Source organism: Lonchura striata, chromosome 19, assembly GCF_050655825.1.
Source record: "Lonchura striata isolate lonStrDom1 chromosome 19, ASM5065582v1, whole genome shotgun sequence".
Lineage (NCBI taxonomy): Eukaryota > Metazoa > Chordata > Aves > Passeriformes > Estrildidae > Lonchura > Lonchura striata.
Window position 1 is genome coordinate 8,457,769 of NC_140721.1, and position 13,052 is coordinate 8,470,820.

The window sequence follows — 13,052 nt, forward strand, 5'->3', positions numbered from 1 at the left end:
TGTTCCTTTTGGAGAGGTTTTATTCGATGTGGGGTTAAAATGTGTTAGAGCACCAGTGGTGCTGGGGCAGGGGATGGTAGAGCAGTGAGCTTGACCATTTTCACTTCAAACACCATGATTTCTGTGCCAAGCTCAGTGTATGTCAAGCTGGTGGCAGGGGTGAGTGATGGTAGCCACTGCAGCCATCGATCCCCTCTACTCCTTTAGCTCCTGTTTCTGCAGAGGCTGATCCCAAATGCAGGAGGGACACAGGAGAGAACCCCAAACCTGACTTCATCCCTCAGAAATGTGTCGAGGAAGCTTAGGGGGAAAGGAGGCTCAGTCAACTTCGTTAGGGAAATAGTATGGATCTTGTGTTCAAACCTTTGAAGTGTTAATTAAAAAGAATTATGCAAAGGAGCAAGGATTTGAAACATTCATTTGAATCTCAATAAGGCATCTGTATTAAAAATAGCAGCGGGATCAACTACAGATACAGCAGTTTTGGAGCAAAACGACCCTGGCATCCTTGGTTCTGCCGAGTAGAGCATTCCTGCCTGCTCCCTGCCCTGGGTGGGTGCTGCACAGCAGAGCACAGGGAAAACATTTTGTGCCTAATATTTAAAGATCTTGAGATCATGTCACTTAAAAAAAGACCCAGTGGGGTCTGGCATGGCACTTAGATGTAGAGCAAGGGTAGGTAGAGCAGATGAATGGGTTGGTATGGTAGGTGCAGGGCTGGGACCACTCCAGAGGCACCCAAAATGGGGCACTGGACACCCCATGCAGACCAAACCTCAAACCCCCACCCAGCACACTCCATTCCAGGGAAAACTCTGAACAAGTGCTCCTCTAGCCCATCTCTTAATTAAAACCCCCATCATGTCCTGGCCCTTGCTCATTCCAATAAAAAGAATGCAGGGTATTAATTACCAGATCAGTGGATAACATCGTTAAGTTTACTTTTGCACTGTGCAAGCCCTGGGGGAATGTCAGTGCCTCCTGCCCTTGGCACCAGCGCTGCAAGGCCATGAATGGGTGGGAGCCCCAGCCTACACTGGGGGGCTGTGCCAGGCCAGCAGCACCACTGGGGTGCCAGCACCAAGACCCCAGGCATGCAGAGAACTGACACCCTTCGTTCATTCCCAGCATGGAATGGGTATGGGGCCTCCAGTGGTGATGGCTTAGCCAGGTGAAGTGCCAGGGCTGAAAGCAGCCTTGAAGGGGAGAGCAAGGAGCTTTGCTGGGGCTGCAGTCCCACGGGAAAGGTGACGAGAGGCAAAGCTGGAGCCACACTGTGAAATTCTGCAATGATTTCAAAGGCTGGGGCTGTAACCTCAGCTGCGGATTTGATTAAAAATGGATGAATAACAGCCTGACCTTGGGCAGGGCTCAGGCAAGCACACCTCCTAGACCCTTGCTGTCAGGAGGAGGTGATGCTCTCAGCCAAAACATGGTGTGTGGATAACCCTGATCCCAGCCTTTCCATCTCACAGAATAGGATTTCCATGGGTTGGGCCTCACCTGTCCCTTTACAATGCCTGAAGTCTGCAGAGGGGAAATCCAGAACCAAGGGCTGGGTTGTTGGGTCCCCTTGGGATTTTGCTGGTATTCGGGTGGGTGTGTGCAGGATTCTTCATCCCCTCAACTCCTGAGCCAAAACCAACCTCAGTGCCATCAGCTTAGGAAAGGGCCCTTTACTCCTGCCAGGTGACATGAGGGTCAGAAGGATGGGAGCAGTCAGAACATGGAAATCTCCCTGCTCTGCTCCCCAGAACACTGTTCAGTAGCACTTCACTGTCTCTCCATGGCATGGAAATAATTCAATGGACCACAAGACAGCTAGAAAAGCCTTTTTTTTTTTTTTTTTTTTTTTGTTGCACTGGAGCAAACTCTTTGAGCAGTACAGCTTGAAAAAGCAGAAGGTTGTGGGCACTTGGTGGGCAATGAGGTATGTGAGGTGCAGGTAGGCAGAGCAAATAGTCACTGTAAGCCATCACTGAGCCCCAGTGGGCAAATAGGATTGGAGAGAGGGTGAACTTTTTTTGGTCTTTTTACAAATATATTTGGGACCTACAAATATCAGCTTGGGTTTTGCAAAGATTCTTGCTGATTTTTACTCAGTAGTGTGTAACCTTGCAAAAGAATTAACACTACACTGGGCTGCCTTGAAGCATGGGTCTCCTTGTAGGAGCTGGTTTGGGACAGGATGGACATGCTACAAATACAGCCCCAAACCTGATGGTCAATTTCTGAGTGCAAAATCTTGCTCTTCCAAGTGAAAATGATGGCTGGAGAAGCTCCTTCCCCTTCACAGAGCTCAAAGCCTCCCACCCAGATATGCAGATCCCAGTATTTTCTCCTTAAGGCTTTTCCTCATGTGGTTTTTGCAACTCCCAGCCCTTCTCTGGGTGATGCCAGCCCCCTGCAGCCACACTGTTCACCAGAGACCTGCCTGGGAATATGAGGTGGGGGTAGGCTTCCAGAAACGTCTTGCTCTTTGATCTATAATTTAAAAACCATTTTGTTTTGTCTTCGTCGCTTTAACCAGCAATTTGCTCTAGCAAAAGAACACAATACCCCTTCAGGAAGAAGAAATATACTCATTCTTTCAATTAAATTTCTCCTGACTTTACTAAAACTTTTCCCCTGTTCCTGCTTCTGAAGAAGCAGCTTTTCTCCTTTTTTAATTTTATTTTTGTGATCTCCAATTCCACTGAGACAGAAGAAATCAGCATATCAGAGAAAACAACAATCCTTGTGATGCCCAGCAGTCATTAATTAACAAATTATATAAAAAAAGAGTTCTGCAGATAGGATTGTTTCCTGGTGATGTTGCCTTTTCTTTTGTTGGCACTGTGACAAGGAAGTCCTTTATTGCTGAGATAGAGCAGATTAAACCATCCCTCTCACACTGGATGGCTTTATGTGGTTCTTTTGGTCCCCAAATAAAACATCCTGCCCTCACTTTTACCCTGTTGTGACAGGTCTTTTCCTTGATGGGAAAGAGATGCAAAAGTACATCTGAGCCATAGCATCTGTCCCCCAGGTGGACCAGGTCTCCTTTTCATCAGCATGAGCATCTCCAGGGCGTGGGGGGCTGAGCTAACCTGAGTGGATTCAGTTTCACTGGAACATCTGTGGAACATTTGTAGTCCCACCAGGTGGTCCACCTCCTCCCTGAAGACCACAGCCCCAGCTGGCTACAGCCCCAGGAGGTCTCCTCAAGTGGCCCTGCTCTCCTTCCCACCATCTTCCCAGGCTTCCTCTCTAAATTTCAGGATTATTTCAGTCTCTCCCTGTCTCTAGCTCTCATACTCCTACTCAGGCAGGAGTAGGCTCTGCTGGGAGCTATTGGGACTGAGCTCCCTGTTCATACACTGGTGAGCAAAGTTGGTACCCATGGGTCTCCAACCTCATTTCAGTTCATGGTCTCCAATGGTGAGGAGAAAAATGAGACCTCAAAGCCAGCTGTTACAGAGCCATCCCCCAGTGCTCAGCATTTGGGTCCTAGACTTGAGACCAGCTCTGCTGCAAGAAGGCAAAGTGCAAAAATGTTCCCTGGGCTGCTAGAGGGGCAAAAATGTTCCCTGGGCTGTTAGAGCAAGCCAGCTGCTTGTCTTTGGCCAAAGAGCCTTTGGCTCTCTCTTTGCAAGGTCTGAGGGGCTGCATTCTTTCAAAGGATCCAAAAAGTGTTACCTGCAGCCTATTTGCAATGGGGATGAGTTGAACCATGCTGGAGGATGTTTAATTCTCCCAATACAGACACCAGTCCTGTTCTTTTGACTGATCTGTAAATGCTCCCTAGAAATGCTGGCATTATCCTGGCTCAAGTATGGCTGCAGGCAGGAGCTGCAGTTACCCAAACCTCTGTCTGCTGCCATGGGCACTGTGAGGCCACAGTGCTTCAGGGGCACAGAGCAGGGGACGTGCACAGCCACAGCACAGGGATGTTGCACCAAAATACACTTTTTGCCACCCTCTTTTTATTAATCATGCACATTTCTCCACTCAGGAGCCACAGGCTTGGGCGGGCAGTGTACCAGGGGAAGTGTTGGAGGGCACCAGCAAAAGCAGGACATGGAAATCTTTCTGTTCTGTGCAGGCAGCTCCCCCATACTGTTCTTGGTGACCCAGTTAAATTAATTTTGCTGGGTGGTTGTTTGTCTGGTGGGCTGCTGGCTTAAAGTTAATTAGCCAAAAGATGCCCTGATTTCTTTCTTCACAGTAAGATCTGACGTTTAATTTGTCAGCTAGTGTGTTCTCACGCAGCATTCACGGTCCCAGGCACCACAGGTACGAATTAGGGACCAGCTCTGACCACCCCAGTGGGACCTGTCTTGCCAAGTATTCTTACTGGAAACCTACTGGGATTTGCTGGGCCTCTGTGAGTGCAATGAGTTTGAGATTTGATGACATGGGGAGTGACGCATGAGGTGCTGGGTGCTTCCATGTTGCTCAGCAGCACAGAACAAAACCCTTTCTATGCTCCTACAGAAACTGGAAAAAGAGTGTTTCCTCTTAAAATGTTTTCTTCTCCCCATGGCCCTGGAGAGGGCAGATAATGGAGCAGCTGCCTAACACATACTTCCAGGGAAAAGTGTTAGTACTTCAGAGGTTAAAATATTGTCAAGTTATTTTTAGTAATTTTTCATTCATTTTAATTTGCCATTTGTCAACATGCAGCAAGGAACTCAGAGAAGCATCGCTCACTCCCAGTGGGTTACTTTCTCCATGCCAAGCTATGCTGTGCTAAGCCAAGAGCGGACCTGATCTGTGCAGGGCCAGACTGTGCTGAGCTGAGCTGTGCAGGGCCAGACTGTGCAGACCTCATCTATGCAGGGCCAGACTGTGCTGAGCTGTGCAGGGCCAGACTGCTGAGCTGAGCTGTGTTACACCTCTGAAGCATCTCTGCTAGTGAAGTCAAGTTGAGAGAGCTGGCATTGTTCAGCTTGGTGAGAAGAAGGCTTGGGGAGACCCTAAAGAGCACAGAGACCCTTCCAGGGCCTAAAGGGGCTCTGTGAGAGCAGGAAAGGGATTTTGAGAAAGGGCAAAGGGGAATGGCTTCACATGCCAGAGGGCAGGGAAGAATTTCTTTCCTGTGAGGCCCTGGCTCAGGTTGCCCAGATCAGCTGTGGCTGCCCCATCCCTAAAAGTGCTCAAGGCCAGGCTGGATGGGATTTGGAACAACCTGGTCTATTGGAATGTGTCTGTGCCCATGGCAGGAGCTTGGAACAAGCCGCTCTTTGCAGTCCCTTCCAACCCGAACCGTGATGCGATGCTAGGACTCCATGCCATGCCACGTCCCGACGGATCAAGCCGTGCCAAGAGGTGCCAGCCCACACCACACCGCGCCAAACCCGGCCGTGCCAACACCAACAGGTGGCGACACGCACCCATCGCACCCAGACGGGGCCGCGCCGGGGCCGGGGCCGCGCCGGGGCCGGGGCCGCGCCGGGGCCGGGGCCGCGCCGGGGCCGGGGCCGCGCCGGGGCCGGGGCCGCGCCGGGGCCGGGGCCGCGCCGGGGCCGGGGCCGCGCCGGGGCCGGGGCCGCGCCGGGGCCGCGCCGGGGCCGGGGCCGCGCCGGGGCCGGGGCCGCGCCGGGGCCGCGCCGGGGCCGGGGCCGCGCCGGGGCCGGGGCCGCGCGGCCCGCTCGGTCCTGGCGCGTCCCCGGCGCGGCGTGAAAGGACTTCGCAGAGCCCACCCCCGCCTCGCCACCCCTCCTCCCCGTTTTCGGGCTGGTTAATCCCGTGTGTAAAGGGCAGCCAATGGATGCGGCCGTTGCGCGGGGTTGGGATTAGCGGCGGGGCGAATGGCTGGCACTTTTACTGGGATTACAGAACAAAGAACTGCTCTCCCTGCCCGATTTGGGGTGTGTGGAGGGGGGGGGGGGTGGAAAAAAAGCCACCAACATCCCCCACCTCGGCTCCTTTTCATTCCTCTAGGCCCCTGCCGGGTTGTACCGGCTCCGCCCGGGAAGCGGCGGGAGGCGGCGGGAGGCGGCTCCAACCCGGCCCCCGCCCGCCCGCCCCCGCCGCTCCCGCCGCTCCCGCCGCTCCCGCCGCTCCCGCGCAGCTTCGCCGGGGGAGGCAGCGGCGCCGCGCCCCAACCGCCCGCGGTAAGGAAAAGTTTTGGCCTCCCCTCCCCTCTTGGAGGGTCCCCTCTCCACCCCCAGTCACGGCGCTGGGGGGGGAGCAGCGGCGGGGGGCATGCGGGGGTGGCGGGAGCGATGGGGCGCAGGGGGTTGTTGAGGCTGGGGGTGGCGGGGATAGGGGTAAGGGGGCAGCGAGATCCGGGGGATGATTGCGAGTGTTGGGGCTGGAGGTGTGCAGGGCAGCGTTAGGGATCCGGGGGAGGGTGGTGCTGAGGATGCAGCACAGGACGTTAGGTAGGGTGAATGCCGGAGATGCGGAGGGGCAGCAGGACTGCTGTAGGGGTGATGCGCTGCAGGGGTGCTGAGCGACATCAAGGCACAGGGCATGTCAGTGGGCAGTAGGGCTGCTGGGGAGATGATACGGCTGCGGGTTTGGGGGGGCGTGCTGGGCTCTTTAGGGCTGAGGGATGCTGGGGACAGTCGGGCTGCTGCGGGAATGGAAAGGTTGGGGGATTCATTAGGGCTGGTGGGGTGCAGTGTGGCATCAAGGCATGGGGGATGTTGGGGACCAGTAGGGTTGATGCGAGGGATGCTGAGATTATTGGGGCTGGAGGGATGCTGGGGGAGGAATGCCAGGCTCATCAGTGTGGGAGAGTTCAGGGGGGTAATAGGAACACTGGGAGCTGATAGTTTTGGGGCATGCTGCAGGGCAGTAGGGCTGGGGGAGGGCATTAGGGTTAGAGGTTTCTGGATGTTATTAGGGTGAGAAGGATACTGAAGATCTGTAGGGCTTGGAGATGCTGGGGATATTAGAGCTGATGGGGGTGTTAAGCTCATTGCGGCTAGGGGGTCATTAGGGCTAAGGAGGGAATGCTGGGGGTGATGATGGGCCTTGGGGTTGGTGGGATCCATGGGGGCTGTGAAGGGATGCCAGGAAGCAGTAAGGTTGGGAGGGCATTAGGAATTGGGGGTGATATTGCTGCAGAGGGGGGTGCAGGGAGCAGTAGATCTGGAGAGTTGAATAGGGGATGTCAGGCTGGCCCTTAGTGGTGGCCCACATCCTGAAGGCAGTTCTGGGACCACCACCTGCCCTGGCTGCGTTGGACGGTGCCAGGCAGGAAGGGGGGCTGGAAGCAGGGCTCTGCTGGAGCTTGACTCCTTTTTGCTGGTGTGGGGATTGGCAGCAGTGCTGCTGGAAATAGAAACACGGCGTTGAGCTGGTGAAGCACTTGGGGCTTCGGCCAGACTGGTCACTGGCCTTGGCACCGTGGCCCATGGGCATCCTCTCCAGGGGTGAGTGGAAGGCTTTCAGAGAAAGGAGAAAGTTGCTCCCTGAGGAACAGGTGCCCTTGTCCTTGCAGCGTGTGGGGCTGGCAGTGGGTTTATCTGGGATAAGCTGTAAATTGGAGTATCCTGTTAATGCGCCTTGTGCTGGAGTGAGCCTTGGACCTGGCAGTGCTGTGCAGGTAATCCTGGTGTTTGTGGTGGGCTCTAGGCACAGCCAGGCGAGGGCACTTTGGGAGGTGATGGTGCCACTGAGCACCATGCCAAAGCCATGGGACTAGGTGCTGTGGGCACTCTGAGGTTGGTCACCCAGCCTGCTGCCACATCTGTCACCTGTCAGTGTGAAGCTGTGGACATTGGAACCACCTGGGGACATCAGTGTGTGGCCTTGCGTAACGGGAACCTTTGGCAGAGGGTGTCTGCTCTTGGTGCTGCTCCCACTGAAGGAGCTGTTGAAAGTGCTGCAGCTGGGGAATAATGTGGCTGTGAGAGCCATTAATTCCACAGAGCCCCCAACCCATTAAGCTGGCTGTTGCCCATTTGAGCCCACAGAACTGCCTTCTGTGGAAACTGCTGCAGCGCTCGTTCTGAACTGAGAAAGCAATATTTGAGACCACCAGGATGAGACCTGACCCTGCTGGTAGCCGAGGGGCTGGGGTGCTGAAGGAAATGTCCCAGTGCCTGTGCTGCAGCCCCTGAGGCAGAGCAGCAAGCCCTGGCACAGCAGCACGTGCTGCCATTGGAGCAGTGTCAGCAGTCGGTCGCGTGTCAGGACCATGTGTCAGGGCAGTGTGGTTTTATGGACACCCGTGGGTCCCCTGCTCTTTTCCCTTTAGCCTTGCAGAGCCAGAGTCCCCGTGACCACTGGTGGTGGTGGCCACTGAGGGACAGGGTGCCCTGCTTTGGGGCTGTGTGCCACTGGTTTTCTCATGCACCCTTGCTCTCCAAGCTGGCATGGCTCTCAAAACCACATTTTTGGGGTGACACCTGCCAGGGATGTATTGCCACTCTGGACAGGAGAAGGGATTGGGCAGCTGCCCTCGCGTGGTGCTTGCAGAAGCTGAGGAATGATGCCAGGGATATGCTCTGGTGGCCACTGCTTCCTGTTTCTGCTGTCCCTCCTGAGAGGGCTTTCCCATCTCTGGAGGAGCTGCTGGTGCTGCCACTGATCGCTGCTCGTTCAGGTTTGCTAATGAGAAGCTGGGGCAGATGAGCAGGAAGCTGCTCAAGGACACGTTTAGCAACCTGGCCCCATCTGCCTGGGTGAGACACAGTGCCCTCACTGGCAGCCCAGCCCTTCCTTTCACAAAAACCTTGCGTGGGGCAGGAGGTGACAAGAAAGGTGGGCTTTGGGGCCAGCACAGAGGGTACAGGTCTGGCTGTCCTACATGGTGTGCATCACATAACTGGAGTGATGCTCTGCTGAAAGGAAGGGGAAGAATACCAAACCCCCAAAGTCCCAGGCCAAAACACAACCTCTGGCTACTGGAGTTAATGGGGGATTCCCGTCTGCTTCTCCCACAGGAAATAGCTCAGATTTTTTTTGGCAATTATCAATGCCCTGTACTTCCTTCAGGAATTTTGTCAGCAGCACCCCAGCAGCCAGGCTGGAGGAATGCACAGGGACTCCAGCCCGGATGTTGGCTGCAGGGCTGACCCCTGGGCTGGCTGCAGGGCTTGGTGCTGGCTGTCCCCATCCTGGGCAGTGGTGTCGGGGCATGGTTACTCTGTGTGTTGCCAGCGCCCATTTGCAGATGCCTGTGGTGAGTGGAGGTGGTGGTGGTGGTTTGTCACGGAAGAAAATGTGTGAATGGATCCTGCTGCTCCAGAATGACTGGACTGAGGTGCAAGTGGTATGTGATGGTTTGGAGAAGGGGGATGATGAGCAGATGAAGGGCTGTGTTATTGTTCTTGCTTTGCTCCTCCAGCCACGTGTGTGGTTGTGTTAACACCTTGCTGGTAATGACAGAACTTCTTCAGGGTTTTGAGGGGGGGAGCAGAGGTTTGCCACCACCAGACACCTCGAGGACAGGGAGGAGGACAGGAAAGGACCTACTGGCAGCCCGTCCCGGGATGGAGATAGCTATTCACGAGCTAAGGATGTATTTATTGGCTCATCCGTTGGGAAGAGCCCAGCTGGAAGCTATGGGGAAGGGTGTCTGGTGTCCATCTGGATTGTGGCCAGAGCAGTGGGGCTGGGGGTAGAGAGCAGCCCCAGCTGGAGGTTTGCAGAGGAGGTGGCAGCTCTTTGCAGACTGGAGTGCAGCTTCCCAGGACTTTGCTCTGCCCTGTGGCAGCCCTGTCTCTTCACAGGGCATGTTCAGTTTACATTTCTTTAAATGTTGTTTTCAAAAGCAGTCAAGAGCTGCAGGAAGCTGCAGTGGCCCCAGGTGGGCTTTAGGAATTGTGGCCATGGATTTCTGTTTTGATGCTTCATTTCTTGGTGCAGCCACGTTGGTTAAATTTGCTTCGATCCCAAGAGTGGTGGAGCAGTGGGCTGGGGTGTTTCTGCCAGAGACCCCCCCAAATCAGCTGGGGTATGTCCCATCCTGGTCCAAGAGCTGCTGCCAAACACCACCGTAGGAGCTTGCCTAGAATACAGCAAGGCTCTCTGTGCTGTGGGAACAAGGGAAAGTATTCCTTGAGGTGGGATGCTGAGAAGAAAAGCATTGGGTACATGGACCCCCTCCCTGGGGTCAGAGGGGGTTAGACCCCCTCCCTGGGTGCAGACTGTGCTGAGCAGTATTTACATTTGTCCATGCAAACAGCTTCTGTGGGAGTTTTCTGGCTTCACGTTGTCTTGTCTCTGCTCTGTGCTGGTCTAGCTGGTTTTAAAAAGGTAATTAATCTGGGTGGAATGAGTAGGGGACCAGCAAGGAGCATCACTCTGCTGCTGCACAGCCATGTGGATGTCATTGTCCTTTGCCAGTGTGTCCCTCCTCAAAGCCAATCTCCACCTCTCATTTGAGGGCTGAGATGTCCATCTTAATTTTCTTTAAATCTCTAACATTAAACAGAGCAAGTGCCAGTGGGTAGGTTGGTGTGGATGCAGGATGGGATTTGGAAATGTGCCACCTGTGTGCCTGAGACTTCTGCCCCAGGAGATGGAAGAGACAAGCCCAGATGCCTCCTGCCCATGGGTGACATCCCTTGTGGGGTGTGCTGGGGACTGGCAGTGCCCCTGAGCCATCCAGGTGGGTGCAAAGGCTTGTGGTGGGCACCATAAACCTATTCTTGATCTGTTCCCACAGCCCCCAGGCAGATTAAAACCTGGGAGCCCAGAGGGTGCTTTGAGGTGTAGATCCCACTGGAGACGGCTGGGAAGAAAACTGGGCAGGATGTTTTTAACCATTTTTAATTTTTGGGTAATTTCTTGAACTTTTTGGTGATGTGTGTGGATGCTGGTTGCTGCCACAGTTGTATATCTTGCTTGGCTTGGTTTCTCCTGGAGGAGAAACCTCCCCCTGCAATGGCTGCACAGAGGTTGCACAGACTTATGTGCTTCTGGGAGAAGAACCTGGAGCCTGGGCCTTGATGGGCAGGAGCAGACTTTTCAGTCCCACTGCAAATCCCTGGATGAAGCAGGATGGATATATGGGATCCTGGCCATGGGTTGTGCCTGTGATGTGGCCATATAGGAGCCCTTGGCTTCCTTCTCCCTTGCTAAAAACCTCAAAAGTTTTTCAACAGGTAACTGTTTGGAAGAACATAGAGGCAGTTGGTCTGGCTTAGGGAAAACTTGTAGAGTGGGAGTGTTCTAGAGCAAGATGACACTGGAAACTGAAAACACTGCAGTGGGTGAGAAAGATCTCCATGGCTTTGTCTGGTTGCTGTGCTGGAAGATGCTTCACCCAGCTTTAATGGGATGAGTGCATCTCTGTGCCCAGGTTTTGGCAGGGATCACTTTCTGTCTTTAGCTCCAGCTGTGTCTGTGTGGATGTCTCCTGCCTGGGAAGCCACCTACCATTCAGTACCTGTGAGAGGTGACCTTGCCTTGAGGCACTTGCTCAATTGCTTGTTTGCTGCTGGGCTCCAGCCCGGTGGCACCAGAGGATTGGCCCTGGGCAGTGGAGCCAGCTGTGGCCATTGCACCGAGCTGGAGGTGGCTCCCTGGAGGTGGGCAGAACTCCCAGGATGGCAGGATACACAGATGAAAGGGACAGACCCAGCCCTGCTGCTAATGAGCAGCAATCCTTCAGCCAGCTATTAACCCTGTCCACTGCCCACGGGCGCAGTGCCAGGCGGCGTGCGTGGCCGTCGGTGGCACGATGTCACCAGGACTGGTGCCAGCACGGCAGGTGCTGCCCTTCCTGCCTGCCCACTGCCACTGAGTGCTGCTGGAAGGTTTTGGACGAGGCTGGAGACAAGCTGCTGGTCCTGCTGCAGGGCTGGGATCCCAGAGGGACGCTGGTGGCAAGGGTAGGATTTTCCCTGGATGGATGCTGCTGCTTGGACTTGCAACAAGAGGTGCCATAAATGATGGGTTGCATTTGTGGTAGGGTGGATACTGAGTCCAGTGGGATAGGTATTTTGGTATTGGTAGTATGGGGCTGTGCCCACTTTGGAGTCTGTTTGAGGTTTCCACCAAAGCTGCACTCCTTCCCACTGGGCTGGATTTCTTCTTGTTTCACTGCAGGGTAGGAGGCAGGGATGGAAAAACCTGTAGGAAAGGCAGGATTATGTCTCCCTAATTAGTAGGGGCCTGATTATCATTTCTTCCCAGAGCTCTGGTAATGATTAAATATGTGGGAATTATCTTTTATTATTTGTATTGCATTATTATTTAGAAGGCTGGGACCCTGTTTGCTGTGTAGACAGGGAATGACAGTCCTTGCCAGGAGGAGGAACGCTGTCTCTGGCGTCCTGGTCTGGGTAGGCTGGGGGTTGAGCTTTGTGTGCCCGTGGCATTACCCAAATTGCTACAGCAACTCCCCACCCCAGCACTTAAAAGAATTTAAAGCATTGAATTGTATGTCTTTTTGCTTGCATGTGAGTCACATCTGTTTTAGTGTGGGGGAAAAAAAATAGTGTATTACTGTGACCTCTAAAATCACGATTTATATGAAGATTTAAAATTACATATATATTTTTTTTGGCACCAGAATTATCAAAGCCCAGGCGTTGGCCACTGCTTTTAGATGCTCTGGCTTTATTGTTGGAGGGCTACAATAAAGCAATCTTGTTAGGTAAACATAATGATGTTATGAGCCACCATCTGCTGAAGAGCTGCTGCAGGGAGCAGTGGGAGCTGCCTGCTGTACTGCTGCTCCCCTGCTACTTCCTGCTGGCTGGTGTCAGATGTGTCCTAGGAGAAACAGAGTGGCTGGTATGGATGGAGAAAGGGCTTTTGCTTATGGCTTCCTCCCTCTTAATCAGCTGGGACATGAGCTGTTGAGCCCTTCCAACTGGTGAGGACCAATTCCCACTGGAGTGTAGTGAGGCTGTTGGGGTGATGGTAGGGTCGTTGGCAAGTTACCCAAAAACTGTGCCACCCCATTGCTGAGCTGTGGAGACCCAGATGTGTTGGAATGCTCTGGCCTGGGAGGACACCACAAGATGCCACCAGGTCCCTGTGTCCCACAGAATCATCCTGGTGGCAGCAGGGACTCCCACGGCCCCCTGGGTGCAAATTTGCAATCACTGGCATGAAGGATTGCACTTGGTCGGCAAAATATGTGAGGAACTTTGCTTGTT

General features: G+C 54.0%; 1 protein-coding gene across 21 annotated transcripts in view; it reads left to right on the forward strand.

The window, feature by feature from the left end:
- Positions 1-5,710: 5,710 nt before the first annotated feature.
- The window catches only part of GTF2IRD1 (GTF2I repeat domain containing 1), a 70,338-nt gene continuing 62,996 nt past the window's right edge, over positions 5,711-13,052 (forward strand). For 5 of the 21 annotated variants that reach the window (XM_085557588.1, XM_085557589.1, XM_085557600.1 and 2 more), the window contains exon 1: positions 5,716-6,098. In XM_085557588.1, coding sequence (XP_085413714.1) covers positions 5,793-6,098 — 306 coding nt within the window. In that variant the 5' untranslated portion in view covers positions 5,716-5,792. Of the gene's footprint in view, positions 6,099-13,052 lie in introns of all 21 variants that reach the window. The other 16 variants (XM_085557594.1, XM_085557609.1, XM_085557591.1 and 13 more) reach the window with 7 other exon arrangements.